The sequence below is a fragment of the Calonectris borealis genome, chromosome 3, assembly GCF_964195595.1.
Source record: "Calonectris borealis chromosome 3, bCalBor7.hap1.2, whole genome shotgun sequence".
In the NCBI taxonomy this organism is placed as follows: Eukaryota; Metazoa; Chordata; class Aves; order Procellariiformes; family Procellariidae; genus Calonectris; species Calonectris borealis.
The window spans coordinates 94,310,706-94,335,942 of NC_134314.1; the positions used below are offsets into that span (position 1 = coordinate 94,310,706).

At 49.4% G+C, this 25,237-nt stretch overlaps 1 protein-coding gene across 2 annotated transcripts in view; it reads right to left on the minus strand.

The window, feature by feature from the left end:
• Positions 1-25,237, minus strand: part of MDGA1 (MAM domain containing glycosylphosphatidylinositol anchor 1) — a 143,753-nt gene that overhangs the window by 20,281 nt on the left and 98,235 nt on the right. The window contains exons 11-14 of one of the 2 annotated variants that reach the window (XM_075146796.1): positions 10,416-10,593; positions 9,011-9,034; positions 1,678-1,830; positions 318-452 (exon numbers count right to left, since the gene is read on the minus strand). In XM_075146796.1, the coding sequence (XP_075002897.1) occupies positions 318-452; positions 1,678-1,830; positions 9,011-9,034; positions 10,416-10,593 (490 nt within the window). Of the gene's footprint in view, positions 1-317; positions 453-1,677; positions 1,850-9,010; positions 9,035-10,411; positions 10,594-25,237 lie in introns of both variants that reach the window. The other variant, XR_012673119.1, reaches the window with a different exon arrangement.

Genomic DNA, 25,237 nt, shown 5'->3' on the forward strand with positions numbered 1-25,237 from the left:
AAATGTGTGCACACAGGTACAATGCTCGTTTTTGTGGAGGGTAGGGAGCCTTATGCTAGAGGAGGAGCGAGCCAGAGGGGAAAGGGTGATGGCTGACTGCAAGATACTGCCCCGAGGATGGGCTGCAACAGCCTCACAACCCCGACACTGCAGGGGTGTGGGTAAGGGACAAGTATCTGAACGCAACAGCCCACCCTGACGCTTTGAACACTGGAGTAGGACTCATGAATCGCTGGCCGCAGGCACGGCTGGCAGAGCGGAGGTTGGAGGTCTTCCCTGCACTAGGCTGGGGTTACCCTTCCCCGGAGGGTACTCACCGATGTGCTTCCCGTACATGTGGTAGTAGAAGGAGACACAGTAATACTTGGCAGTAATGTTGTAGAGGGGGCTGATGAGCCGGGCTTTGTCTCCCGTCACCCGGGGCCGGGACGCCTCGATGAACATGTAATAACCTACAGAACGAGAGGGAAAGGTGGGGAAAGGCAGCGTGCACTGGGTCTCCCTCTCTGCAAGCAATGGGATGCCGGAGGCTGGGAGACCCCTCCTTCTCTGAGAGACATGGCCTTGCTCTTCCCATCCGCTCTGCACCCACCGTGATCCCGGCCAGACACACTTGCAGGGTGTCTGCAGTGCCTCCCCTGCCTCTGCAGTATTCAGGGGAAAGCAGGAGAGACGGGCATCAGCAGACCTGCTGTAAGCGCATGCAGCAGATGAGTCCCTGAACATGCACACACACATCTGGCTGGGTGCAAAATGAGCCTTTCTCCTGCAGCCCGAGGAGCCTCAGAGCTGACTGCACTGTGTAAGGAGAAAACCAGAAAGACGAGGGAGAAACCATTCCAGCCTAATTTCTCTGCCTCAAGCAGAGGGAGGGAGGATTCGGTATATCTGGCCTAAACAATATTGTTATCTAAAGAGAACAATACCAAAGTAGTTGTTAACAACCCAGGGAGGAACAAATTAGCTATTTAATTTGTTGGCATCGTTTTCAATGCTCGATCAGGCTGGTGTACTGAACACTAATGGGAAAAGCCATTTCCTTAGCTGGCCATTGGATGTTTCCCATTTTTTCGGAGTTCAAAGATTTGTGCTTGCATACAAATTTACTTTGCTCGTTAGAGAAAGGGGAAAGCAATATCCAGCTAAAATGGGAGCATATACGCCATGTACAGCTAGCGTGAGCAATACACAACACCGGTCTCCTCCAGCTAGAGGTGAGGCACTTGTTGCCACCCCGCAGGCAGCTCCCGCCTGGTCTCTCATGCTCCTGCTTGGTACTAAGGAGATCTGTTTGCCTTCCTGAGACCTTCTTTGAGAAATCAGCTGGTTAAAACCAGCAGGGCCTGTTTTTTTTAACACCATTTCTAGGTGTTAGAGATGTTCTCCTACTTGTTTATCCTTTTTTGACTTCAAAACAAGCATCAAATCGGACAAGGGCATTAGGCAGCAGGCAATTAGCTGGTAACAAGAACGAATGCTCACACTATTCCCTTAAACAAAGTCGTGGGCGTTTTAATTGTGTGTTTAATGCCAATCAGTAACATGCAAATTAACTGCTTGCTCCCTGCACCCTGTGCAGAGGAGAAGCGTGTTGTGTGGAAAGCAGATCAGCAGTCCACTGGCTCCCAAAGCCGTAGGACTCCTGACAAGCCAAAAGAAACCCAGACGTGTGCCTACCCTCCGGCGTACCGCTGATGTCCGTGGGGGGCCCCGTGTTGACAGTGCGCTTGGGGTTCTGGGTCAGGGCGTTCTGCCGGGTCCAGTCGAAGTTGTCCATCTTGTCTTGCACGAAGCCACAGATCTTCTCGTCCTCAAAGCGGCAGGTGTTATCTGCGGGGAAGGGAAGAGGCTGGTCAGCCTGCGGCTTTTCAAACCTCCTCCCCAAGGCTGCCGGGGTGCTTGCAGCAAGTTGCACAGCACTGCTACGCCACCACCATGGCTCTGCATCAAGCTGGGGACAGATGGGCAGCCCCCGACCTCAGGAAGAGGCTGAAAAGGAAGATATCCGTGATTAGTATGATTACGGAAGGGTTAATCCAGGTTGATGGATGTGATGGTCTGATGAAATGGAAGAAGGGAAGGCTATTAGGGCTAAAGAGAAAGAGAGATTCTGCTGGGAGGTCCGACAGGGCAAATGTAGAGGAGGGTAAAAAGAGCATTGAAGACAACCAGGCCATAAGGGCTTTTAAACCAGAACAACTTGATGGTAGAATAATTTCCCCAGGAGAGAGGAAAAAGCACCAGCAGATGACCCCCCTTTGGGCTATATATTAAACTAAACTACGGCATTCATGAAAAAAATCAGCTGTGGAGAAGAGGTCAGCTCAATGCTACAAATGTGTCATTTAGCCAGAGTACATCCAATTTATACCAGTTAAAAGGCACATTTGATATTGCAGCTTATGCTGGTTCCCCTAACAGAATAAGTCATGTAGGTAAAAGATTTTTATGTAGGATCAACCCCATGTGCAATAGGGCTCGGTTTTATTACTACCACAAGACAGTCACACCCTACAGCAATATTCTAAGACAGGTGAAAAATCTTGTGCATAGACATAACCCAATATGGACTTGCAGAGATTGGAATGAATTGGACTTGACCAAGCTGAAGACGGTAATCTTTGTGGTAAAAAGGTAGTTCCTGAGCCACAAAAACAAAGGCCAAGAACCAGCTTTGCACTGCTGACACAGTAGGAGAGTGATGGAGGAAACACGAAGAAGAGAAAGAGAAAACAGGTCCAAGACCTGATGTGAAAATTGCTTTGTGTTCTGAAAGGTCCCTGGGCAGACACCGGAGCTGGAGAATGGGCTGAGAGTGGGATCTCAGACCTCGCGCGTGGTGCAGACACAGTAAGCACAGATCTCTTTACCTTCTGCCTTTATATAAGAGCAAGGAGGTGTGCTATGAAACTGAAAGATAAAGTACTTAAAAGCCATGAAAGAAGACATACAGAAAGGAAAACAAGACTCTTGGTAAGGGTTTGGGATGTGCTAGAAACATCATCCATGGCATGCTGGTGCAAGACTCAACTTTTGGGGGTTTACCCCCACACTGTTCCTGTTATCATGCCCAGATGAAGAGAAGCCCAAATGCCTACTTGGGCTCCTGCATTCCTGTATCTTCAGTAGTGGTTTTGTCTGGTTCCTGGGCAGAAGGGTCTCTGTCCTAGCATGGGTGACTCTGGCAGGACACGTAGGGCAGAGCAGAGTCAGCAACCTATGGGCTGGATGCCAAGGATGGAATGGGCAAGGGAAGCTTTCTGCAATGCCAGGGCCAAAAGTTCCAGACGTGGTACGTTGTGATGGTAGGAGCTTATTACACCTACCATGGCCACCAAAAGCTGCCATCTTGTACCAAAGAGGAGAGACTACCCACGAAATGAACAGCATTTTGACCCTGAGTTGCTGCACCTCCCGGTTCCTACCCTGCAGCTAAGGCCCTCCCCGTCCCCTCCCATTTGGAAATGATAACAACCGTCATCCAAACAGACATCAAAAGCCTGCAGACCCCTGTGGTAGGGAAATGGGGTCTCCACGTTGTTGTTCCTCCTTCTTGCCTGTCTCTTTCCAGCATCCCACCAAAGCAGTGAGAAAAGAGGAGGCCCTGCTGTGGCCCGCAAAATGTCTCCGCCAACACGGACCAGGGAAGCTGGGTTTTCTGTAAGCTCAGCAGGACACGCCGCGCCTGCGAGCTGAGCACAGCATCGGGAGCTCGGCTGGGCTGGCCATTTAACTGCTGATTAACCCTGGCTAAGTGCTTTCCGTTCAATCTGCTCATTTCTAATTAGCATCCTAATCCAAATTAGCCACTGCTCCGAAGTGCCCAGCACAGGGGGCCACATGGCAGCTGGAGCTGAAGGAGGAGGGAGGAGAGGGGAGCAGAGGACAGGGCAGGTGCCTGCGGGGTCTGAGGCAGGGCAACTGTGTGGGCTGGGAGGCCCCTTTCGTCCCCAGCACAAGGAGATGGAGGGGGAAAAGGGTGAGAAAGCAGCTTCTAGGGGTCCTTCCCGAGCCCTTGTGGCTGAGAGGAGGGAGTTCGTGGCTGCACCAGACACCCACTGGTCCTCAGGGGAGGGGCTGGAGCCCACAAGCTTTCTGATATTGCTGGGTTGATCTAACACCGCAGCTTCTCTCCATTGCACCGAAGACAAACATTTGCGTGGCTCCAGCTCACAGGTTGCCAGCTGCAGTTAGAAGACTCAAGTTTTCTCTTACAATGGCATTATCCTACACAGCAGGATCCACTGTGACTGTCCTTTTGCAATTAAAGGGACCGGGATGGTTTGCACCTCTGATCCTGTGCACGTGGACCTTCAGAGGAGAAAGGTGACACCTTTCTCCAGCACAAAATTCCCTTAACAGGGAATATCAGGTGGAAAGCAGAGCTGAAAGCTGTAACACAGAGGCCAGCCAGGCAACTGATTGAGAGGGAACAAATCCACAAAGGACGAGGCACAGAAACCAAAGGAGATGCAGATTAAGGGGAAAGCCCAAGCTTAGCTGGAGATCAGAGAGAGCTGTGCAAGACAAGAGGACTGAGGACAGTATTCCCAACTTAGTGCCAAGGGCTGGTCATGCCAGCTGATGGACTATGTGCTTCATTTGTAAGAAGTCCCATGGGATGGGACTGCTCAGAGAAGACGACTGGAAAGCTTGGAGAGAGATCTTTTAATGCCAAAACAGAGCCCTGACTCCATTCTCTCCTTTCACTCAGATGCAGCTACTTCCAGAATGCAACACTTCTCGCAGAGAGCATAAAATAGAGAAGGGTCCTATGCACCACAGATACCACAGCATGATCAGGCTTATGTGCAACACCATTTGCTGTGCGGGAGTTTATAACTGCAGCACATTCCCTCTGCTTAGCTTGGGATCTCAAGGCACTTTGCAACAACTAATGAACAAGGCTTTTTAATATCTCTGTGAGGTAGCAATGCCTCTTTCTATGTATCTCCTGCATTACACATGAGGAAACAGATGCACAGAAGTATAGAGAGACACGTTTAAGGTCACAGCAGGCAGTGCCAAAGCTGGAAACAGAACCCAAGTGCTCTGACTCCTGGTCCTTTGGTTTAAAACAAGCCACAGGAAGGCAAAGCTCCAGTATTTCTCCGAGTTAGAAGTGGAGATGCCCCGAATAACTAGGAGATGTTTGGGACACCACCAGCACATCACTCTGGATGGTTATCAGCAAGGCTCACCAGGAGAAACTCGGCAGATTCAGCCAAAAAGAAAACCTTTAAATGACCTGCTGTGTGTCAGAGGCCACAGCGGTGACCTAACTGTTGACCTCGGCTGTGTGAAGCAAACCTTCTTGCAGACTCACATGGTGCAAAGGAAGCTTCCTGTTTAAAAATTAAACAGTGGATTTAAATATTGAACACAGAAGTTGTTCTCTGGATTGTTAGAGGCGAGGTGGAGGTGGCAGGGGAGCTGGTCCCTCAAAGGCTGGAGTTAGCGCTGTCTTCACCAAACAGATTTTCTTGGCAGGCTTTGCAGTGGTGGCAGCTCAAAGTGCAGAGATGTTTGCTCCCAGTTACAGACACCTCCCTGCATTCCCAGGGGAGAGACTCTCTGCCGTGGCTATTAGCATTTCTTTTTTGCTTTCTTGAGAAACATAATGGAGGTTTTCATTTAAAGTCCTTAGGGGGAAGCCATCCTTGGTCCTGAAATTCTGGCTGCCAGATGAATGCAAAAAATAATAATCCTATTCTAGCTGCAGACTATGGGTGAATAGCAGATGGAGCACACACGAATAAAATTGCCTTTGTCATTTAGCTGTGGTCTGATGACTGAAACTGGCTTGGAGCATAAGGGACCATGCTCCGAGCCTCAGCTCTGTTGCAGACCTGCTGTGTGACCCACAGGCTATCACCTTCCCTCTGGAGATCAGTTTCCCCATCCAGAAAATGAAGACAATGAAAACCGTATTGCGACTTCAAAGTACGTTGGGATCTAAGAAACAGTATTTAACAGCCTTTTCCATAGTAAGTTTCTAAAGCATTTATAACCCGTAATGGAAGAAAGCTTCACAATACCATAAAACTGGTTGGGTCATACCGTATTGCCATCTGCTTTAATATCTCCATCTGCGACAAGGGAATAATATCGCCCAGACAATCCTATTTGCCATCACAATACAAGGAATTGGTGGCAGTCACCTTTTTTTAACCTTTGCGTTACACACATTCCTGACGAATGGGCACAGATTTGAGGAATCCAACTCTAAACACCAGGCTCACATCTCATTCCCACATGTTCATACCGGGGCAACAAGCTCAGATTCCTCTGGACTATGAGGCGTTGCCAGAGACAAGACACACAAGCACTAGACAGTAAGCAATGAGCCAGGGCAATCTACAACAACCAGCATCTGGTATTGATAACCACCCACCATACTTGTCCATGATCCCAAAACATTTTAGCACTACACACAGCCAGACTGCAGATATATGAGAAATAGTGTTGCTGCTCTGGCAGGGCAAGACACACCAGACAAAAGAAAAAAAAACATCAATCCCATATGCTTCTTAATGCCCTCATCACCAAGGTTGTAAGGCTACATCTGCTAGAACCAGGGAAACCAAACCATTCACTGCTGATGAGCTGGAATAGCTTGCGGGGCAGCACTGCAGGGTTTGGGTTAGAAAGTGAAGACTATATCCAAATGAAATTGCAGGGGAGAGGTAAAAAGGAAAGAGCAGATTCCCCAGCACTGGAATTTAGTCATGACATTAAAATGATCGGTTATTCTGAGATCTTTAAGGTAATACCTTAGAATTCAGATAATTCTAAGACAGTTTTTTAAAGTTAAATTCTGGTTTTTAGAACCAGATTAACTGATTTTTAAGAGTTATGGTCAGTCTTACTGCTAACCTCTAAATATTTGAAATTCTCAATGTCTTTTGATCACTTCCTCTGCTCTTACTTTGCTTTTGCTTTACAATCCCAGTATCTGGCTCTATAATGATGCCACGTGCATGCCTGCCCCAATGTCATTAACATCTTATTAGGCTGAGAGAGAAAATGCATGAAGAAATAATTGTATTAAGTGACTCTCAGAGTTTGTAAATTAATCACTATTGTGCACGCCCTTGGATCAGGCTGCCAGAGGCATTAATCATCTAATCTTTGCCTTTCACTTGAGAGCTCTCAGTGTTTGCTCCCAGAATTTGGCTGGGCAGCCTAGCGTGAGGATCCCCTTACAATCCTGTCCCAACCCTTTTCCCTGGGGGTGGTGGTAGCAGGGGAAGTGGGAAAATAAGAGGTAGTAGCAGGGACTTCCATGTTACTGGGATGAGAGTCTGGGAACTGAGCTGTGGCCCAGAGACAGAGCTAAGAGCCTTTGGGCTCATATTTCACTGGCAGCAGGTCTGAAAGCAAGTGCGGTGGGTGCAACTTTAGGCAGTCAATCTCAAGGCGTGAACTCACGGGCAAGACCCTGATGACTGACCCAGAGGTCCCAATATCCAGCACAGGCCGGGTAACTTGTATCAAGGAGAAACCCTAAGTGTTGGCTTTACTGCATGAAAATACAAGCGTGGCTGAGTTATCCTCCGCCGTAGGCAAATTTCATGCAGTCGCTCTGGTCTCAGTCAAGGTGCCAAAGCAACCCCAGGCGAGCAGTCTGAAGGCTCAGTTTACAAAGACCCCAAGAGATTGATACAATTAGGACCGCAGTTGCTCTGGCTTTACCAGTGATTTATATAGTGTAAAAGCAAACGGCAAAAGGCCAGATTTTGTCACTTCCTCCTGCGGGCTGGGATGCTTGCCTCCTCCAGTGAGTACTGAGGGACACATTCTGGAGTGGGTCCCTGGCAATACGCTCAGTGTTTCCCAGTGAGTCTTCTATGGAGAATATTTAAAGAGGATCAGAAAGCAGGGAAAAGCAAAGCAAAGGGAATCAGGAATTAGTGCCACAAAATCCCTCTGACTCTATAAGAAGCTCCTTATATGAGCTTATATGAGTCTGCTTTCAGGCAGACTGTGGTTCATCAAACCATCCTCAGACTGTGAACTTGCAAGAGTGAATGCCTCATGGCTGCCTTAACAAGATAACCTAATTCCTGGCCACTGTTGCCTAATCCTGGCTTCTCCTTCCCATTGCTACCCTGCATGCAGCAGTAGCACTTACCTACACATACACAGAGTAATAGATAAAATATTGAATGCTGACTCAGCAGCTGGAAACAGGGAGAAAGAAACAGCTACATGGAACCACCTGCTCCTCATGGACCACCAGCAAGTAGTCTGCCCAAGAGCTTTGCCTGGGCTTATATCCAAAAAATGAAGCAAAGGGACTTTGTTTCATCCCCTGAAGATCACTCCACCGCTACTTACAGCACGCTAGAAATCCTCTTTTATGCTTGATGGGCACCATCATGTTCTTATTACAGACTATCATTCTGAGACGTTGTGCATTCTGCTCTCAAAATCAATGGGAACTCTGGGTGCTCGATAAAGATGGGCCTGCGTCTTGGCAGGAATGACCAGAAGGTAAATAAGCAAGTAAACAGTGATAACACTGGAGGGAAAGAAGAAAGGGACTGTGCTCAAGGAGTCTGCAAGAAGAACCAGATCTGAGCCAGAGAACACTCCATACCAGCCTGCAGAGATGTCAAGTGGTATCTTTCCTGATCAGAAGAGGATGGGGGATATACATTCCTCAAAAACAGGTATTTTGGGGAACATTTAATAACCTGCTTACTGGATGCAGGTTGCTAGTGTTAGGGGTAGGGTGGGTTCAAGATCACAGCCTATCCAGTCACAGAGATATCAGGTGTCAGTGGGAGGCATATGTCTGGCGTATATCTCCTCGCAATAACTGAAGGTACAATAAATGGCATTACTTACTGGAAGCATTACTATATACAATTTCATCCTCTTTTGGGGAAAAAAGATTTGGCAAAGCCAGCTGTGTATTCCAGCTGTTTGGCTTTCCTGATCTGCTGAAATATTTGACTAACATGCATTACATTCAAAACATAAATACAAAGGTCTTGTTGCTTACCTGTTGGGTTGGGATAGTTGATTGCTGGAAGAGGAAACAGAAAAACAAGTCAGAACAGGTAGTACTCCCTCAAATCGCAAATCACAATCAAAATCTGAAAATAAAACACACACATCAAGAAAGGTCATAGATGCACAAATCTCCTAGCAGCATCCCTGTGAAACAGCAGTGCTCAGCATCTGCCTTGGTGATGGAACAAGATGCTGACGATCCAAGCAGCAACAGACCTTAAAAAAACTCCACCAAAGGGGTGATCCCAGGATTGCACAGGGGAACCCTTCTGGCAACCCAAGCAATTTCTTTCTGGAGCACCCACGGAGATAGCACCCACTTAGATACCAAAGCTTGGAAAAAAAAAAAAACCCCAAAAACAAAGCTTGGTACAAAAAATACAAAGCTTGGTATCTAAGAGGGACATCAAAACAGTTTGAGACACTGTGGAAGTTTGAGACAATGGGTATGCTGGGGACACCAGACACGTCGTCACTCCACGGGACAAGAGGGTTGTGTGAAATCATGCAAACATAGGAGGAGAGGGATGTGTACTTTCTGCTGAAATACAGGGTCCAAACTCCTGAGGGGAATAAAGAAAACATAGGGTTGTGGGAATGGGGAGAGTTGTGAGCTGTTAGGATGCTGGGGAGAGAAGCATGGTCAATGTATATCAATGGGGTGATCTGGGATTCAGGGTATTGAACAGAGCAACAGGTTTAGTAGCGACTAGTCAGGAAAGGAACTGTGCATTCAGCTCTGGAAAGAACTGAAGCCCCCCTGAAATCCTCTTACTTTTACGGGCATGTGGCTGATATGCAGTGTCCAGTGGCTGTCCTCTAAAATACTCCATTGTGCCACGGGAGGCTGCAGCATGGCTTAGAATCATAGAATCAGAGAATCATTAAGGTTGGAAAAAACCTCTAAGATCATCGAGTCCAACCATCAACCCAACACTACCATGCCCACTAAACCATGTCCCTAAGCGCCTCATCTACATGTCTTTTAAATACCTCCAGGGATGGTGACTCAACCACTTCCCTGGGCAGCCTGTTCCAAGGCCTGACCACTCTTTCAGTAAAGAAATTTCTCCTAATGTCCAATCTAAACCTCCCTTTGGCTTGACTGAGGACTAAGGTTTTGGGGCTCTGCTGCCCACAGAGCAGAGTGTGGAAGTCAGAGCTGCTGAGTGAAGGATGAGTGGAGATTGGCCCTCACAGGTCTCTACCTATTGCTCTGCATTGATGGCAACAGCCAAAATATGGCCAAACATGATAGCACCGTGCCATCAAAACTCCATACAGCAGAGAGATCCACCCAAGGGTCACAGGAGACAACGTCTATGCATGCCCATGTCCCTAGGCCTGAGGCTCGGACCTGCTCTCGTAGCCAGGACCGAGGAGGAGACACCTACGTTCCATGTACCGGATGATGCGGGCAGCCATATCTCCAGCCCCAAAGCTGGTGATGGGCGTCAGGCGAACTTCGTAGCTCTGAGGCACTTTCAGGTTGGGCAAGATGTGCTCCAGCAACAGGCCTTTCTCCATTTTCTGCACAGGAATGAAGGTTTGGATGGTGTTTCTCTGAGCCAGCTGCAGAGAAAAAGAACCCACAGTATTACAAAAATCCTGAAACTGGAAACCTGGGGGATCCTATCCACCATCTAACACCCTATTCCTCCTCTTCCTATACAGACAATCGATGAGACCTTCATGCAGGATTGGTTTGAAAATTCCCATCCCTGGTACAAAACAGTGATCAGAAGCTGGAGCTCTCCCTGAAGGGAAGCCTTGGGATCCTCCTGACTTGGGGGGGCAACTTGAACTACGGGTCCTGGAGCAACTCTGTGTCGAAACCAATGTCTCCGAGAGGAGAGGAATGAATCCGACTCACGTCCATTAGTGCACCAAGGTCCTGTGCACACACAGCATGGCATTTTGCCAAGACACCCTTCAGTTCACAGCCACTGCTGCAGAATTCATTCATTTGCTGCCTGGGCCCTGTGACATTTCATTTGGTGCCTCGCTGGGACCTGCCTACCGCCATGCTTCCTCAGCACCCTTCCACAGGGTCCACCTTGAATCCTAGCCCATGCTGCCTCTGCAGACCAGAGCAAGGGGTCTAGTTCAAGTCAGTGTCCTCTGGAGTCACCCATAGGCTCCCTCTTTCTCTGGTGCCCACTGAGGAAGGAGCTGAACCACACTAGCTGAACCATACCAGCCTGAACATTGTTCAGTCTGCTAAGGCAGCAGGGAATTTTCAAGAAAACAATGGGAAAAATATCATTATCAAAATCACCACCACTAAAAATGATGAATTACGTGTCAGTGAAACTTCCCTGCCACAGCGATGCTTGCTTGGTGGGGGAAGGACGAGAACAAGGATTGCATTGTGAAGATACGATTTCCTGCCTGTTGCTGTGCAGTGCCTGGATCCTTGTGGCAAGATTTGGTCTTGATATGTTATTGGGGACGATGGTCCAAAAAAGACATTTGGCAGGGCTTTCCATGGCCCAGACACTAAGCCTCTCCCTGCCTTTGATGTATCCTCTGGGCTGACAGGTTTCATCGCAAAGGCAATTCTCCTGATAGGCAGGCTCAGTGTTCATCATTGACTCCGAAGTTAAAGGATGACTGGTACAGGGATGCAGGGAGGAAGGTTTACAGCAAATCTGTCAGTGTGGAGAGAGTGGGGCAAGAAGATGGAGCAAGGGCACGCCAGGAGCGAAAGCCATTAGCAAGGCAGGGCAAGGGAGCAATGCAGATGTGGTGCTTGGTAAAAACAGGCACATGCAATCCCTCCTCTGCCTGCCTCCAGCCCTAAGATATATAACTGTAAGTTCAAACTCAGAAGCAATGGCTGCCACTGGAGAGCTTCCCGTACCAGGGCCCTGTTCATTTCCAACACAGCTAGGACCCACCTCCTCACCTGAGTTGATCTGCCCACAGTTTGGATGGTGCTCCCAAGTGAAGGGGAAGGACTGGACCAGATCCTGGCATGGTACCACATTGGGGTAGGGACTGGCCCCTGAGAATCCGTGGCTGCATGTGGTTCTCACAGTGAACAACTTTGTACCTGCCTTACAGATTGTACCTAAAAGAGACCTTTGTACCTAAACAGATCAGGGTGCAAGTTGCTTGAGGAACTGCTTTCTGCACCCTCCTCCTCCTTCTCCTCCCCCAAGCAAGATGGGTCAGAGGGCCAGGAACTGCTCTGGTGCCTTCCCCCAAGCTCGGTGCCTTCCTGCAAGGCAGCTGGGAGCAGTCCTGGTGGGCAGGACAAGGGCAGTGCCTCTGGGAACCAAGCATGAACTTGGTACCGGGATGCTGCCAGGATCCATTCGTATCAACAACGTCCCATCTGCACGCATGCAAGCTGGGTACTGGTCCAACTGGCATGCCTACCGCTCAGCCCTCCCATCTGCCCGCCCTCCGCACCCCCACTCTGCCAAGCAAGAGCGGAGCTGGCTCTCAGCGGCAGCGATCTCACCTGGGATCATTAGCACCAGTCTCCCAATTATCTGGGAGGAGAGGAGGGGTCACAAGCCAGAAGCAGGAGGCTGGAGTGGTACGGCTCCTGGCATGGGGGTTTTTGGGGAGCGGAGCCTGACTGGGGGGGGCTGGTGGCAGCTCCTCCCCGCAGGCTGCCATAAGCCAAGGCACTGGGAAGGCAGCCAGCAAATAGGAGGAGGTCTGGAGCCATTTCCCTCGTCTAGACATAACCTTTAGAAGAGAAATAAAATGGAGAGTCGGAGAGAAGCCTGAGGGTGAGATTCAGACAGTGCAAATTCCACCTCAGCTGGGAGTTAGGTGGAATTTGGGTATCTAAAGCCTCTGGGAGCAATGTCAAATCACTTACTCTCCCACATCACCTAATCCAGGACAAACTGAGAAATCAGCCTCCAGTCTGGACTGCAAAGCTCTAGATCCCCCAGTTGAGTCTATTCTCAGGGGCACGTAGGTTTAACCAAATAAATACCTGGCTGCCACACAGGTTTGGCTGTGAAATAGGAATTAATAAAGGCACATATACTCCCCATAGGTCACAACTGTCCTGCTTCCCAGGAGAGACCTGGATTACCAGGTAATGGGAAAGGCACAACATGTACCTCCTCTTGGAGCACAGGGGAAAAGTTTTGCGAGGGTCTTTTCCCTCCACCAAATATTTCGGACCCAACTCTTCTCTCAGCCTGTGTCCTGTCTCTATTCAACCTGCAACTTGGACAGACACAGCAGCTGGCTGCCAGCAAGGCCACCCTCCGCACATCCTTACTACCGTCCCTACAGTCCTGGCATCCTGACAGAACTGGCCTGGGATGTCTTTGGAAAGACTGGCTCTTCTGGGTGAAAAGCAGCATGGGCCAAATGTCTCCCCTAAGCTAGCTGCAGCCCTCAGGAGAAAGGGCCAGGTGCGCTGCCAGCACAGTTTAAAGGGCATGAAATTAGTGCAAGGGAGAAAAAGGGGACAGCTCCAGCCAGCCGCTTGCTCTATGCACACAGAGCAGGTGCCAGCTTGCAGTCACTAGCACAGGTCCAGCAGACAGAGACATTAAGGCCAAGGTCTGGCTCTGCCTGCCCTTCCCTGAACATCCTTTGCCTCCCTGATTGCCGGCAGCAGGTCTGTGCAGAGCTGCATGCATCAGTCCAGCAGGAACCCATTTTTTAATCCTCTGCTTCAATCGCCCGCTGCTGCCCTCGTTCTCCTGCTCCGTGCGTGCTCTTCTCCCATGCTATGCTGGTATCTTCTTCCCTCCACCCCCACCTCAGCCTCCTGCCTCCTTCTGATCATGCTGGCCCAGTGCTCCAGCTTAATATTGCTGTGGTGCAGTTAATAAAGCAGAGGCAGGCGCAGAGGACAGTGAAACGCTGGCCACCTTATTAGAGATGCTGAAGCCTCAGTGGAGAATCTCATGCAACAAGCTCATTCATCACCAGGCTTGGGATGCTGCCAGTGGGGCCAGAACAAAGCACAGCGCAATGCACAGCCTCATCCCTGCCTCTACCTCCTTTCATTTCCAATAATGAGAGGGAGGGGATGGGAAGGGAAAAACCAAACAAACCCACAGCTTCTACCAGCTGGCTGTGAGTATCACACAGGCTGCAGAGGGGAGAACGTTCTTGCAGAATGGGTTCACTAAAAACACCCTACAAAAGCCAAAATCAGCCCCGCATGGGACGTATGTATTCACATGCACAGTGTGTGTACAACCTGTCCCTTTCCCCTGTCACTTGTAAGCAGAATTAGCAACCAAGGGAGAGCACACTCACATGCCCATATGTACTCATATGATGTACTCATATGTACATCAAGCCTCCGGGACCTGCAAACTAGGTCTGCTCTTTCTCACTGCTCACCACCACGTTTTGTTGGTAGGTATTGTCTGCCCCGTCCCCTGTCTTATCATTTGAGCTGGCTCATGATGCTTACAGAGTGCTTGTCCCACTGTGGCCAGCCGAGCTGGCTCATGGTCCAGGAACACACACCAAGAGCCTCAGAGAGAAAAGCAGGATGCCACACTACCCCTGCCCCCTGCTTCCATCTCAGCTGGGAAGCTGTCACAGCAGAGGGATCCAAAGCATGACACCGCCACATCTACGTTTTCTGTTTATATAGGCTATTAAAGGAAAAAAGGATGTTCTTTTCAGACTGAATAATGTTTAAGCCAGGTACATGTCAGCTAACAGACGTAATAAAGCCAAAGGATATTAATAAATGCATCTGTCAATAGTTAATGTTGCAGTCCTGCTCAACAAACGGCACCACAGATTCACACCACCACGATAACCTACCTGCGCTGGGACTTGGTGTGACTTGTGTAGCCACGCATGTGGTCTCACAACCAGCTGCACATTAAACAGCTGCATGCTTGTTTGAGGGAGAAATTAGAAAGAAAACCTGTTTCATCACTAAGCCCCAGGGAATTGTTGCAAACACCAGCTAGAAAAACGTACATTAAAATCATGCAGATTCCCCAACAAGCTGATCGGAGCAAAGGAACTGCTCTGCGGGCATCCAGCTTCCCAGCATTGCTATTCACTCCTGCCACTCTGTCCTTTCTTGTCCCGCTTCTCCAGCAACTTCTCAGCTCAGGGCGCAAGTGCTAGCTTTACTTTCCAGCATCTTCCCTCCAAATCCTTTCCGCGCTCACTGTCTCTCCCTTTTTTCTCAGCCTCATTCAAATTCCCCCGGCTGCTCCTTCCTGCAGCACAAACGAGACGGGGGTGGCTGCCCGTGCTCCCACTCCGTCCTCACCAGCTAACCGCAGACATGGGGCGCTGGGAAGGCTCCCAGCTCCCATCCCCAGCCAGGCTGGCCTCTCCGAAGGGAGAGGAGACGGCAGACAAAGGCAGGCTGGTGTGGCACAGCAGCCTCGCACGCAGGCTCCCTCCCTCCGACACGCTCTTCCTTGCTCCCTGCACAGCTCCGCAGAGGAACGCGACGGACAGATGCCGTCTCTGGCGGGGCGTTAGGCTGAGTCCCCCCCACCCCAGCCCTCCTCTCTCATCTCTGAGAGTCAGGACACTCTTGAGAGCAGATGGGCACAGGACCAGGAGCCGTGGGGAGCCTGGTGGTGCAGGAAGCATAGGTATCTCAAATAGGTTTGAAAGAAGCACGGGGCAATAATGTGGACAAAATAATCTTCAACTACCCATGCAGCTGGTGGTCTGCACTCTTCAAGCAACCAGCAATTAAGGTGGTCTTCAAAGCTCAGCACCCTGGCAGCAGTAGGTGCAAGGGCATCTGTGTCTCTTGTGCTCAGGAGAACAGACAGTCTCAGCCAAGCTGCCCAGTTTCTCATCAGGCATAGACAACCCAGTTTAGCATGATCCAGGGGCCTGAAGAAGGTGACAGCAGCAGAAGGACACTTTTTCTCTAACAGGCAATACCACTCAGGATGTGGAAGAGCCTCCCACTTTTACCAGTTCAGCCTGTTTGACACATTATATAGCTCTGTCCTAGGGGGCTGCGGGCACCATCCCATATCAGATTTCCCCTATGGCTGCGACTGCCATGAACTCATCCCAGCAAAATCCAGCTAAGGCACAGCTGCTCCCTTCCAAAGGGAGTGTCATTCACAATAGACCATAAACAATCATACCATCACGCTCAACATGATGGGACTGGCAATGTCTGTGGCCTTTAACTGGTGACAGCCAGGAAAGATACTCCCAAGCACCCCATCCTAGGGACTGAAAGGGGCTGAGCTTCGTTATGGCACTAGCAACAACTCCTGGGATGAACATGGGGCTCTGCAATGCAAAATACCCTGGTACCTCAGCAGACATGCCTTGCCCTCAATTTCTGCCCCAACTGCACCTCCAAAGCTACAGGATGCCTTGCAGAGAGGTAACTTCAAGGAGTTTAGATGCCATGGACTTCTTAAAGTTAAAAAAAAAAAAAAACAAAAAGGAAAAGATGATGACAGGATTTATGTGTGTTAGAGTTTACAGTGTCAAAGATTGACAGCAAATTATCCAAGGGCCAGACCCATTCTCCATTGCTGGAGAATGACTGCCCAGGAGATGAGTTCCAGGGGTAGAAAGAAGATCACTGCAAATTCCTTGGGAAAAGAGGAATGAAAAATGCTCAGAAACAGGGGCAGGAGGTGGGGACAGGGAATTTTAGGAACCTCTCCTGAACATGAGGCTCCAATATTTTCCACAATTATGGAAAAACGTGCTGTAAATCTGACCCTTCTCTCCCACTTGTTCCCATGGACTTTCTGACACTCAGCAGTGGATTGAGATTCTGGTCCTTGATGTCACCTTGGCACCACAGGACAGAGCAGAGGAGGATGGTTTGTCTTTGGCATTGCAATTGAACACCACAGATTTGATTCTTGCTGTCTGTATTTTGCCAGAGGGCTGCACTGGCAGCCCCCTCCTATCCTCCAGGAGTTCAGAGAAGGGAAAAGCACGGCCGTGTTCAGGGACACAGTAGGGCAACCACACTTCTGGCTGACAAGAGTCTAGTCCCCTGTCACCACAGGGGTTACTTCTGCTTATTCATTTTATGAATATACCACATCCCATCTTAAAAGCCATTCCCGTTTGGCCTGCTCCTCCCGCTGGACAGCTGTTCCAGAGCCTGACTGCCCTAATGTTCTCATTTCCAGCCTGAATTTATTCACAGGCAGCTTGCACCCAGTTGACCTTGTGCCAATATTGTCCTTTAGCTTAAACGGCTCTTTTCCCTTCCTGCTGCTTGACCCCCTGATGGTTTTATAGACAGCAATCACACCTCCTCTCAGCCTTTGCTTTGCTAGGCTAAACAAGCTGAGCACCCTGTGCCTCCTCTTGTAACACAGACTCTCACCTTCTCTGATCTACTCTATAATCCTTTTCCGCATGATCCCACTTGCTGGAGGTGGGTATCCTAGCCCGGCACATAGGATGCAGTAGCGCTTCACCTTGCCTGGAAGTACCTCAGGCTTCACCTAGTAGTACATTTGCCCTTTCTCACACCTGCATCTTACCAGCAGCTCCTTGAAGTCAGCTCACTCACCCACATTGTTCCTCCACTTCAGTCATTTCCCACTGATGAGCTCCCAGCCTGCAGCAGATTCCTCTGATAGCACTCTCCACACGCATGACCTTGTGTTTGTACTGCTGCATTTCATCCCGCCTGAACCACTCAAGTAGTTTTCTGTCTTTCAGATCTTCCTTACGATATCCTGATCCTTCACTGAGGTGGCATTGCCTCCCAACCTGGTGTCAGCTGCACAAAATTTCAGCAGCACAATCCTAACAGGGTTTGCTGATCTGACTGGCTGGTATCAGCCATGGGGAAGGTGCCTACCCCCTCAGCAGGGTAGCTGCCATCTGGAAAAGCCATTTGGGTAAGTTTTGGGTAGTGGAGAAATTTGGTTTGGATATGAAGACAGTCACTGTGATGTTTATTCTCTATAATCTCTCACCAAACTTCCTGTGCCTGTCAGATTGGACTAAAACATTTTCCTGGGTTCTATTTCATCACCACCTTGAATGGAAATTATGTCAAGTATTAACAGCATCAATTAAAGCGGTAGGTTAAGTTTAAACTTGGGTTTATTTTATTTTCCTTGCTTGATGACCAGTACTCATTAGGGGTTTCCAGAGCAAATAATCACATTGCAAACATAAAGTTGGCATTTGCCAGACAAGCACACCAGTGAACTGAAATTCATGCCTATGTTGTTCATTGGTCAAGCACACAGGTTCAGATCCCGGGGTTAAGCAAGCATGGATGGCCAAAGCAAATCCATTATTCAGTCTAAATGAAGAATCCTGGAAGCTTTTTCTCCTATTGCCCTTAACGGGAGGCTCCCTTTCTGGGCTGAGACATCCCCAACTCCAAAGAGAGAGGCAGCTGCGACCTTCAGCAGCTACCGAGGACAGCTGGAGCCACCTAAGCCAGGAGACTGTCTCCCTCTCTTCCTCTCGCACATGCAGTCAGCTGCCCATCCTCATTAGGTGCCTAGAGCAGCAGTTTACAGCTTCCCAGAGAAGCCAAATTGGCGCTGTCATGAATTACTGTAAGTGCTTGTTCCACACTCTTCAATAATGTCTTTCATTAGGGGCTGATCAGAAAGCAATATGTATTTTATTAGCATATGTTCCCCGGTCTAAGAAGCATAGACCTAATCTTCACCGTCAGGGAGACAGTCAAGTAAAAGCCTTAACTGAGGCACAGCATGACTGGCAACTTCATGAGCCATGGGCTTACTGGGGCATCGCTCGGCTGCACGTCCTGAGGAGGGGGAGCCCCGGAGTTGGAGAAGAAAAGGGTAAGCTATCGCCTGAATTTGGTGATGAGTGGGAAGCGAGGGAGAGCCACGCACTCCCCAGTCTGTGCAAGGAGCCTGTGCCGGTGTCACTGTGGTTGGTACTGAGCTAGACAGGTTATGTGTATGCCTAGCTACGCTTGTTATCTCTCTCTTACTGCCTCACAGACATATCTTTGATCCTGAAGGCACACATGGTCCTTCTGTTCAGACTGGAATCTCTATACTGCTGCTGCAAGATCCTACCTGTTCTTGACCACGCACTGCAGAGCCCGAAATCACCTCTCTGTCTGCAGCATGGGCATAAGCTGCATAAGGGACAACATCCCTCATGCTGCTGCGCAGCCCCCTCCTGCCCAGAGCAACGGTTCCCGTCTCTTTTGAGGCTCACATCTGAAAATTGGCACTGCTCGGTGCCTTACTGGAGCCAGCTTTATACCCATCCCTAATCTCAGAGAGTACAGTCTCTTCTTCCACCCATTTCCTTGCACGGGACATGACTGCCTGCAGCCAGACCCACATATGTGTTTATGTACCATGCTGTCAGCACTGCTGGCTCCAAGAAGAAAAATCAAGGAGGCTCTGCATAGCCCAGGTTTGCTCAGCTGCAGCTAGGTTGAGTTCTGAGACATTTTGTCTATAACATGGTTGTGACTTACCAACCATACTATACCGTTTTAAGTCACATGGTTGTGACTCACCATGCTCCACCAACAGCAGCTGCCATCTCCCAGGCCTCTTTTTTTTGGTTCTCTACAGACACTGGCAGAGAACACCTTTACCCTTAAAAACAGCAATTAATAAAAGATGGGGCTATTGCTTACTGGAGCAGAAACAGCCTTTGTGTGGGACTCTGGGCTTCCCAGTCTGGTACACATAATGAAAATATATAGGTAGGTATCATTCCAGAGCCTATGGCCACCTCTAACTTGACTGCACTTGCAGTCCTGTCTCTAGTAAAGAAGGGGCAGGCAGTACAGCATAGGCAGGGAGAGCCATAAAGCCTTTCACATCACTCCATGCTGCCTGCACCGGCAGCATGACTGCATAAGTTTCATTTCTTTATGAAATACAGTCAAAACATCCAAGTGCCTACTCCTGCCTGTTTGTCACTAGCTACAGGAGAGACTACATTGCCCTTCCAAACCCCTCCCCCTTCACACGCTCTCTCCTCTTATCTCCAACATGTTCTAGGAAGCGAGAGCCAAGAACAAAACCCAAAACCAAAAAAGGAAACAGAAACAAAAGAAAGAAGAGGTGGAAAATAGGAGGGGGAAGAGGGAAGGGGAAGAAGGTGCACAAAGAAAAGACTCTGAAGCAGTAGGAGGAACATGGGCTGACTACTGAAAACAACAGATGAACAGAGTAAATGGGAGGAAGCTGCATCACAGCCTATCGATAGGGACTCTCAGAAAGACTCAATAACTAGCATGTACCCCTCGAAGCCACCAAAGGAGCGTGGAGAAGAAATGCACACAAAGGATTCACTTTTATCATTGATACCTGGCAAGCATTTTTCATCCTGTGCTCAGCTTTGTAAAACACAAGCCAACAGCCTGCTGGATACGAACAAGCACAATGGTGTGAAAACAACATCTCAAGCCTGCAAGGCTGATATGAGGGGAATATTGGTTGGGGGAATGTGATTGTCTCTCCTCTCACATTCTCCTTACCCTGAATGAGCACTGAACAGTGGTGTTAGGAGCTAGAGATAGATGAGATTTTGCTACTAGATATGTTTAAGATCATATGAGCCTTTCCAGCGAGATTATTTGTACTGTTCTTCTCAGGCACTGTAAGTATTCCAAACAGAGAGTGGGAAAACTGTTTGTAGTTATTCCCTTGTACTAGGAAAGCTAAACAATATCCTGCTTTCTCTCTTGCACAGTCAAGTACTTGAATTGCATTAGGAGCAGTGCTTATGAAAAGTGAATGTTAAGACAAAATCTCTGCTGCAAGGCACCTTATGCTGCTTTGGGCAGGTTACTTTACTAACTTTGGATAATCAGAGAAGAGAAATGGTACCATGAGGCATAACTAACCTGCCACCGCTCACATTACCAATTTTCCCAACTAACTAATTGCAAATGATCTGTGGACCGGGGATAACCAGCTCAAGAAAACCATGAATCATACTGAAGAGCAATTTGTGAATACAAAAAGACAGCATTAGTCAGACTAATTCATTAGTTAGGCATCATTTGCTAAGCTCTCTTCGGCAAAGGGAAGTCTCAATAGCGGCACTGGAAGATGTTAGCAGATCTAAGGGAGAAACCTCATCCCACGGCTCCCAGCCACTTCCACTGAACTCACCTGACCGATGGATGCTGGTCAGGCCTGTATCGAGCTTCCCTGGCCAGCATTGTAGGAATCACTCTGATCCTCTGTCTGTCAGGGCTAACAACAACCGTGGGCAGGGAGACACCTCCACCTGCAGAGAGCAATGGCCAGGAGGAAACTCTCTTCCTTTCCATTGGGTGGAAGCTCTGCTGTTGCCGACTTAGCCAGTAAAGAATAACACACATGAAATGTGGAAAAAGCTCCTTGTTTCCCACCCCCACCAAACATCCAGCTGTCCTGGAGTCTTCCCTTACAGCACAGGCAGAGAGGACCTTGTTCTAGCAGCAGGTCTCACTGACACATCATCCCCCGTGACGGATTGCTAGGGATGAAAAGAGAGATGGCTCAACGTGCTGTCAGCTGCAGTGACTGACGTTGTGTCCCATTTTCAGGCAGCAGAGAGCACAGCTGAGGCAGGATCCTGCCCTTTCTGCTCCCAAATGCCTGTGGCAAAGTTGCTGCTTTACCCCCAGGTCCCACACAGAAATCTCATTAAGCTTCAAGCGCAGCTTGTCCATCAAATGCTATTGATCAGCCAGGTCTCCTTCCACCAGCACATGGCTGCCACTCAATCCCACTGCATGTCCCAAACCGCTCCTCCTCTTGCAGTCTAAAAAGGCAGTGTCACCTCTCCCTTCTCTTGCTCTCCCTGGCTTTGCATCATGATGGCTGTTCAAACCGTCTGCCAAGGACACCTCCTGTTGGCATGCTGGCTTCTTTCTGCATCCTTTTCCACCTCCCTTAGGGCTGAGTTCTGCACAGCATCACGTACGCCACCAGCACAACTGAAGGCAATTGACTTGAAAGCAAAAATGTAATCTGCCTATTCTCACTGCCTGAACAAAAGTTGAAATAAAAAAAAAAAAAAAAAAAGAGCATCACTGGGGGAGATGGGAGAGCTAGAGCTGAAAAAACACCTTTTCCTGCTACAGAGGATGGCTCAGCAGGTAAGTGGAATTGCGTTGATTTGATGTTGTCCCATATGACAGCAGCCTGTGATCAGACATCAAACTGGCAGCCAAGGTAGGCAAAAAAGAAGACAGGACTAAAGAAGCTTTCCGGCAGGCGTGACTTATAAGCCATCCTACAACAGAAGGTCTGCTCTGCAAACATGGTGAGGCGAAGTCACTGCAGTCCCCAGTCCTAATGCCAGTGAGACATGACCAGCACAACCTGTATCAAGTGAAATGATGAACAGTAAAGGGATGTGCCATTTGTCACACCCCACAAGTGTTTTGATCCATGCAGCATCTCGCATGCAGCCAGGGCCACCATCTGCTGCTTCACGGGAAGTCACACTCCCTTCCTCGCTGCAGCCGGCTGGGACTGCGATGCTCTAGCACGGAGGAGGAAAGGAAAAGGGACTCGCACATCCCTTTTCCATGTGCCCTGCCTATGTCTCACACCAGGGCATCAAACTGGGATGTCCAGTTAAGCAGCCTCTTGGCAAGAGGATTTCTCGGTGGATGCGGCACCACAAGCCCTTTCCCTTTTTCCAGGTAACAGCAGGCAAGTGCACCACAGGTCACATTTTATCCAGAGCAGGATGGGGCCACCCCCACTTTAGAAGCCACAACTCCACCCTTTCAGCTTTTCATCTTCTAGTATGAAAAGGAGTTCAGAGGACAGCCCTGACTGCTTTTATAGCTAAGCTGTCACAGAACCTCACCATATCACCTCCTCGGCTCCTACAGCATCCCACAGCTGAAAACCTCGCCGCAGCACTAGTAGGGGGATGCGCAGGATGGGACCCCTGCGGGCACCTGGGGATGAGGGCTACGGACCCAGGCCTGTCGGCAGCCCCAGGTGAGGCGGTTACCTTGGTGACGGCAGCGCTGCCCAGACAGCATGTCATCCCCCGGAGGCAGCAAAACGTTAGACCCTTGGTTTGTGAAGCGAGTTCGGTCACCCCTGCCTGCCCTGCACAGAGCTGCCTTCTCTCCTAGCCCTTGGCGTCCCCCCGGCCCCGAGGTGCAGCCCTCAGGCCACCCCCTGAGGCACCGGCCGCTCCCAAGAAGCTTTGCCTGAAACCATGGTTGTGTCTGCAGAAGAAAAAGGATTTCATTCACCTCCCCGAGCACAGAACTGGGCTGCTGCAAGGGCCACCACCTACTCAAGTACACCACCAGCTCCTTGAGTACCCCACCTTCCTGTGTTCATAGCCTTTCCTAACCTGGGCCCAATAAACAAGGGGGCTTATAGTATCTAGAAGCAGAGAAAGCAATACTGCATGTGTCTGTCTTGGTTATATATTCTTCTCCAGACACTGGCTACTGCTGAAGATGGGAGGAGGCAAGCTTTTGGCGTGGCTGTTCTCACTCCTGATGAATACAGGGCTGGATGGATTAGCTTGCTCTGGAAGTTTGTTCTACCCTGGCTGCACAAAGTAGCCGTTTATTTCATTACAGGGTTGCTTACAAGCATTGGAAGATACATCCAGCTTCACTAGGCTGGTTCCTCATGTGCCAAGGGCCGCGCACATGGGTTCATCAAACCACGGTGGTGCATGAATGGGGGAAGTTAACAGTGCGAGTTAACAGTGTTCTCAACTAAACATTTATATAAAAGACTATGGGCCGGTGCACTGCTTGCTCGTCCTCCCTTTCGAGTAATACCACCCCTTGGTGCGTGAAGAGAACAAGAGATGTCCCTGCCCTGGTCTGTGCGCCCTTGGAGGGGCGTCCGGCTCTGTGCGCTAATGAAGCCAAAGACAGACAGCAGTTGACAGATGCTGCTGAAGTGGGCTCAGAGGAGAGCAAAAGCACAACTCGGAGGCAGAAATGAAGCAGCCCATGGGCCTTGGCATAAAACCTCTCCCGCTGCGTTGCGATGGCCATCAGTGGAGTTAACCTTCCGCTCTAATCACAATCATTAAATTCCTGCTAACGCCCCTGTCCTATGTCTGTCCAAACAGCTCTGTTATCTGTCACCTCCCCACACGGCGAGCCCGGCTCCCCACTGCCGCAGCTCTCATTAACGCTGCTCTGGCTGGCTGATGAGGCAAGTGGCAGCCGGCTCCAGAGCCCAGATGAGCTTTGCAGACAGCAGGGGATGTTTATCCAACATGGAGGGGATAAAAGTACAAACAAAGAGAGACCGCACAATTACTCAGGCATCGCACAGGGCCAGTCTCATTAAAGACAGTCTCCCTGACAGGAATTAATCTGAAGTGACAACCCAGTGAGCTAATCTAGCAAATGGGTCTGGGGCTTGGCCTGGTACAAATTTCAGGGGTCTGTCTGGCAGGTAGAGCTGAGCCTGCTCTGAGGAGGAGAAAGGCAGGAATGTGTTAAGCTGGCCCCGTTCTGGCCCGAGCCTGCATATCAGAAGGTACGGAGGTCTCCTTGAGGGGCACAATGAAGATTAAACTTCCCTACTGCACCAATACCTTCTCCTTCCTCTTTCTCTTGCAGCCTCAGGTCACAGATGGGTTCCAGCTCATTAAGTGCACAGTAATCCTGCCACTATCCCCTATAACCGTAACCACCAGCCCCACTCAGATCTTTCCTCCAGGATGCAACCTGCTTGCAATATTAGATGGCTTTTCATTTCTCTTTAATGCTAGAGCAGAGCTCTGGGAGGGGATAAAATACACAGAGAGAAACAAGCAACTTAAAAGGCTCTTTATTTTTTAAGCAAAGATCTGGTTTGGGGAGGCTGCTTTGAATCCCCAAGCAATGAAAAACATTTTCAGTTGGAGTGCAGTGCCTCAGTGCCTTTTTATGCTACAAGAATACATGAAAGAAAAAAAGCTGACCAAACAAATAGCCCAAAAGCCTCATGGCATCTGCCCACAACCAAACCACCCAAGGCTGTGAACGGGCTAAGGTGAAGTAAGGTGGTCGGCATTTGGATCAGTTGCCTTGGAGCAAGAAAGGAGAAACCTCCCAGCTCAGGACAGAGGTGAGTGAGGCCCCTGCTGTTCCTCAGTGGGGATGTTTTCCCCTCTGAACTGCCACTCAACACAATGCCACTGCCTAAGCCCACCTGACCAATGCACTCCGAGAGATAACAGCCTATTTGCCGTGACATACAACAGAGGCTTTACAAGAAGTGTGCTCCACGTTGCTATCGTATGCGCTTTGCCTGGGTCAGTGGCTCCAAGCTGTCAGGCTGTTTATTTGGTTTTAATC